General features: G+C 32.8%; 1 protein-coding gene across 2 annotated transcripts in view; it reads right to left on the bottom strand.

The window, feature by feature from the left end:
- The window catches only part of LOC108971446 (protein unc-13 homolog 4B-like), a 34,122-nt gene extending 31,293 nt beyond the window's left edge, over positions 1-2,829 (bottom strand). For both annotated transcript variants that reach the window (XM_018937500.1, XM_018937501.1), the window contains exon 1: positions 2,629-2,829. In XM_018937500.1, the coding sequence (XP_018793045.1) occupies positions 2,629-2,723 (95 nt within the window). In that variant the 5' untranslated portion in view covers positions 2,724-2,829. The remainder of the gene's footprint in view (positions 1-2,628) is intronic.
- Between the last annotated feature and the right edge of the window lie 2,806 nt (positions 2,830-5,635).

Here is a 5,635-nt window from a genome sequence, read left to right as displayed (position 1 = left end):
AATTGGCGCCACGTAGCGAAAAGAAGAAACGACTGGCGCGCTGTTGTTAACTCGGCTATAATCGCGTAAGCGGTGTCTACGCCAATCAAGAAGAAGAAGGGGCCGAAGGCAACATTTGCGGGAATATCTATTTTTTAATTTCTTTTAGTTAATTTACAAAAGATGTCGATAAGGTAACACTGATTATTTGACAGTCTGCAACCCTTTAGTTGTTGTCAAGTAAATAGATTTGAACAATAAGTTTAATATTGATATAAAACTATTTTTGCACAATATTACGTAAAAAAGTGTGTACAAACTATTTAACGAAATGTTAGTCAACATAAAAAGAAAAATGTAAGTGTCAAGGTAATTTTAAATCGAAAAAATATGTTATTCAAATAGTCGTAATTTTCAACTTTAAACGGAAATATCTTCCAAACTGTAAGTTTTTTATATTCTTGATGTGGAGAACCTCTATCCAACCGTACCCATTTTATTCTGGAAATCTTAGGATGGTACATTAAAGTTTTCCCGGTTTTTTTGAACTTAAAAGTCTAATAATCATATATTTTTTTTTTTTTATCTTTCCAAAAATACCTTCAGTCCGCGGCGCCAAAGAATTCAGAATTTGGGTTGGGTTCTTTTCAGTATCTCCTTTTCACTGCTTATTCCTCTTGAATGCGTGCACGGATTTTTTAAAATTTATATTACGCGGATACCCAATGAATTAAACTTTGGTTTAAATGTAAATTTATTGTTAAGTGTTAATTAATTTTTTAGATATACATAAGTAAGCAAAAAACGCACATTTTCACATTAGCTCAAACAATGGCTCTCTTTTGAAGTTTTTGTTGCACTGCTTGCAAAAAATTTAACCAATTTAACACACACACATTCTTTGAAATATTTTTAATTGAATTAATGATAAATTATGAATTTTAAGTTGCAATTTTATGTACTATTTAATAAATAAAACAGCTTTCAATTACGTGTTATACTGTTCCTTGCAGAGATAATGATTGCTAAACGTCAAAACCTACTGAACTTTGACAGGTAATCGAGTTCAGTAGGTTTTGACATTTATCAATTGGAAACGAGCGATGGCCAGATTGAAATCTTAACAAAAAAAAATGTAAATGGAGGGATTTGTTGCATAATTCAAGACCACTTCTAAAAAATGTAAAACAATGAAAATTAAATAAATTTGTGAAATTTAAAGGTATTTGATGAAACGTTTTGTAATTTGAAGCATCATAGTATTATTTTCAATGGAAAATGATTAAAAACATTTAATGATTAAAAGCTAACAAGCTTAAATCATTTTATTTCCAGTTGATCTAATTTACTTTAAAAAGATTTAAATAGTTTCTCCATATAATAAATAACCACTATATAGTAATTGTTATTCGTACTAAATGTTGGGTGTTTTAATTTTAAATATGAACTGTCAAACGGCGAAGAAAATAAGCACTAAAGGAAGACAGTAATAACCCAACGAATCAAAATGGTAGGTCTTATATACATTTGGGTTACTTTACATAGGACTCGTTTCGGATCGATGGTTAAAAGTATTAACAAATGTGAGAAGGGGTGGGGTGGATCCTTAGGGCACGCTCAATTAAGGTTATACTATATATTTTAATAATGGAGTAACACGTTAGTATTATAGAAAAAATGTTGGTTTGGTTAATTCTGTATTAACGGTATATTGATTTCAATGGAATTCAAATTTTTATTATACTATATTCGCGTGCCTTAATTAAAACCGGTGTGTTTTCGCTATTGGAAATTTTTAATTAATTAAAGAAAATAACTGCTTTCAAACTTTATAATGTTGTCAAATAACCAATCAGGTAAATATAATACGTTTTTTAGCTCTCTGAAAAGTGGGCAATATATTACGTCCATATAACGAAAATTTGGAATAAAAACTCGAGCGAAAATATTTTCAGTATAAAATATACTACTATACTGAAAATATTTCCGCCTGCGGCACTTGTTTTAATGTAGTATACTCGTATTATGCTGAAAATATATTCAAAATTCTCCCCTGCGGCGCTTTTCAGGGAGCTTTGAAATTTTCTTTGAAAACAGTATTATATAAAATAATATCTAATTTTTTTCAAAGATGATTATATTCACAATTTTATTATTTAGGGGTTCTTGTATAAATGGTTGGTTGGGTTATCTTGGTACTTCAACTACTTGTATGCATTGTTACCGTCACATATACAATTTTTAATTTTCAGTGTTTTTATTATTTAAATAAAGTGGATTTCCACTTTAATTCATTGGAATAATAAACATAGAGGCACTCTATGTGTAAAAATACATAAAATTTAAAATAATTAGTGAAAACTGTATGAAAAACTACGATTTTACACCATTTTCAGGAGGCTGCCCTAGAGCCCCCCGTGGTCCTAGGGGCGAAGGGTGCTATTATTCAAACTCTCCATCTATTACCTTTCAAATGAGGGGGGTAGCAAGCCCCCAACCGCCTCCCCCTTTGCGCAAAACCTCTTCAAAAAGGGATACTAAAACGAATATGCATAAAAATCATCCCAAAAATTCACATTGTTATAAAAATAATTTCATTTACTCATTTTGCTTACATTATTTTATATACATACATATGTATATAATTACCTGCTTTCATGTTCGGTGGGTGGATTAACTTTCAATTCCTGTAACTTTGCCAACATGCTTTTCCACATCCTTTCCTCATCCATATTAAATTTCATATAAATTCAGCAATTGGAGTTTGATAATAACTAGTTATAGTGGTCAAATATGAGTCAAAGCAAGTTATTAAGTAAAATATATATCACGTCTGACAGTTTCTTCTTGTTTAACCATCGTTTAGACAATGATTTAGACTTATGTGCTCAACACATTGAGAGCGACAGACTGCAAGCGACGTCTGTATAATATTAAAATACACGTGCTCTTATGGACACAGTTCTTTGTACTCGCTAACTTCAATATATTTCTAGATTTGCCAAAGACAAAAGAGAGATAAGGTAGAGTGGTGATGCCGCTAATATGGAAAATGTAAAMTTATTCAAAGCTCTAACAAACCTGACGTTATTTTACAAATAACAGGATAAAATAGCTCCACTATATTATTTGTAATAACAATTGATAATTTAAAAGAAATAAATTTACCTATTTACTTTATTTTTTGGATGAACTCACAAATGTTCATGTGGAAGTATTCACAACGCCATTTCCAGTTCACTGTCGTGCTGCTATGTCGTGTCGTGCTAAATGTGTTCAGTACACTACAGTTAAGTCTAGTAGTTAAAGTAACTATACACGACACATTTGTGTTTTCATCGATATGAAAGGTTTTAAACATACACGGCTTACAAATGAATTTTACGTTCTTCCTTCATTGAGTAAACATGTGCCAGGATCAACACAGATTAATATTCACCGATCCAAACGGRGTTAGATCGCCGAAAGGACAGCCCATGGTCGGATGAAATCCGAGTCAATTCCGCTACGTAGAACCGGCTGTCGTGGGAATTGCCAGGATCAACCGAATAATTCAGTTGTATTTCTTATAACGTTAACATAAACTTATTTTAATGTCAAGACTCCTTTTTTCGGTAAAAACCTTCTTTTAACCCTAACTTAACTGAGTTAACGGCTGCTAACGAGACATTGAGATAACCGCAATGCCATATGGATAACGTAATTGTTACCATATATAAATTCGTACGAAACTCTTTGAATAATGCTGTTTAGACGGGGGTAAAAAAAATGCTGTAGTTAGTTTGAATGTACGCAAATTTAATGAAAAACAGGTAACTTTGTTATTTTACATTGAACCATTAGATATGTATGTAAAAATAGTTAAATGCGATTGAAACGTCACGGCGAGAAGACGAGATGAGAAAGAAGAACGTTCAGGGTCTCGGTCGAATCATATACTGGACGCAGCGCTCACGATTCATCCGATCGATGTAAATATGCGGAAGGTGCGACGTGGCGCAGTGTAGAAGCGAATGTGATCAAAATAATAGCGATGATCCACTCCTTTTGACATCTGCTGTGGTGAAATCCAATGTGTCCCCAGGTGTGGTGTATTGGTGGTGCGGTGTGGTTTGTTGCCAYGTTGGGCATTTTTTTCGTTATGAGAGCGGTTGCTTCCATATAACTGAGACAGACATGTAGTAAAAATACCATAGTAAAGGTATCATGGTATTCTGTTTACTATGTTGATGATACACATGGCAATGTAGTAAACTCAAATACTAGCTTTGTTTCATAGGCAATAAATATTTCTGTGTTATGGAGAAAATAAGTACAATTATCCAAAATGCTCTAAAGTTAATGTAATTTCATCTAAAAAAAAAAGGCATTTCTTGGTTTTCGGGGAAACGAATTTCCTGGTAATGTGGCGGTGCACATGTTTACCAGCATTGGATCCCAGCTGTTTGTGGGAATATTTTGTGTCAAAAGAATCGAAAAACAATCAGAAACAGTGGATTGTAGTGTTACAAACTCTTGATTGGTTCTTTCTTGATTTTAGGCAAATTTAATAGTGTCGTTACTTGCTTATCGACCAGTATTCTTTCGTTTTCATATCTCACTGTTAGAGCTTCCAAGCCAAATTGAAACTATCGTCATTAGAGCGAGCTGTTTTATTATGACGCCTGTTTGACCTTCTGTCTTGTGTCGGATGTGATACAATTTTTGACCTTTTGCTAGTTCTGGATGGTTGATGTAAACATGTCCCGGATGGACGGCCATTCTTCATAACCTCCATAGAATGTTTCTGTGTCACATGCGGGCACCTCGAGGTGGATTCCTGAGCCTTTTGACTGTCTATTTGTGACAGCTCTACTCTATTGCTTAATTAGCTTTAGTTGATCAGAGATAATAGGTTTTGTTTCTTCGAACTGGTACAAACAGTTTTCGTATATGGCGTAAGCAAATAATTTAAAATTTTGTGGTAGATCTGAATCGTTAGAATCTACAATGGCGTTATGTGCCGATTGGAGGCGAGTCCAAAAATTTTTAAGATTTTGACTTTTTATTTCTAATAACGATTCCGAGTTTTCTTAAATCGGTGAGGAGGCAAATTTAGTGCAGTATCTTATTAAACAGTCACTTTGTGAAATGAATTTAACAACCTATTTAGAGCGTGTAGTTCCTGCAGTTGTATTTTGGTTTGTGCTATTGTTCATTATTTTGGTTGTATGTAGAAATATTTGCTAAAATGAAGTAAAGGTTTCTTATGTGCTTAACACAATTACCGCCACAGACCGCGCGAGCAGTACGACAGTGAACTGAAAATGGCGTTGTGAATCCTACTACATGAACATTTGTAAGAAGGCAGCGACATAACAATGACCGGCATGTACACAAGACAATACAGCTCTCCATTTTGAATGTACATAATTTTTTTTTTTCGTAAAAGACGGGATATTTGTTTTATTAATAAATAATGAATAAAGTTTTTTTTTTATTAATTTCATTGTTCGTGTGTTGTGTTTACTTTCTTGACATTGTTGTTTATATAATTTTATGTATTGGTTGACACGCACTTTTAAAATATGTATGTTAATGTTATTTTTTTTTTTATTTAATTATAATTTTGCGCAAATATGAATTTTATTTTGATAATTCAAACTGTTTTCTCTGC

The sequence above is a fragment of the Bactrocera latifrons genome, unplaced genomic scaffold (genome assembly GCF_001853355.1).
Source record: "Bactrocera latifrons isolate USDA-ARS-PBARC rearing strain unplaced genomic scaffold, ASM185335v1 scaffold_342, whole genome shotgun sequence".
Lineage (NCBI taxonomy): Eukaryota > Metazoa > Arthropoda > Insecta > Diptera > Tephritidae > Bactrocera > Bactrocera latifrons.
Note: the sequence above shows the minus strand (reverse complement) of the source record. Positions and strands in the feature narration are given on the sequence as shown.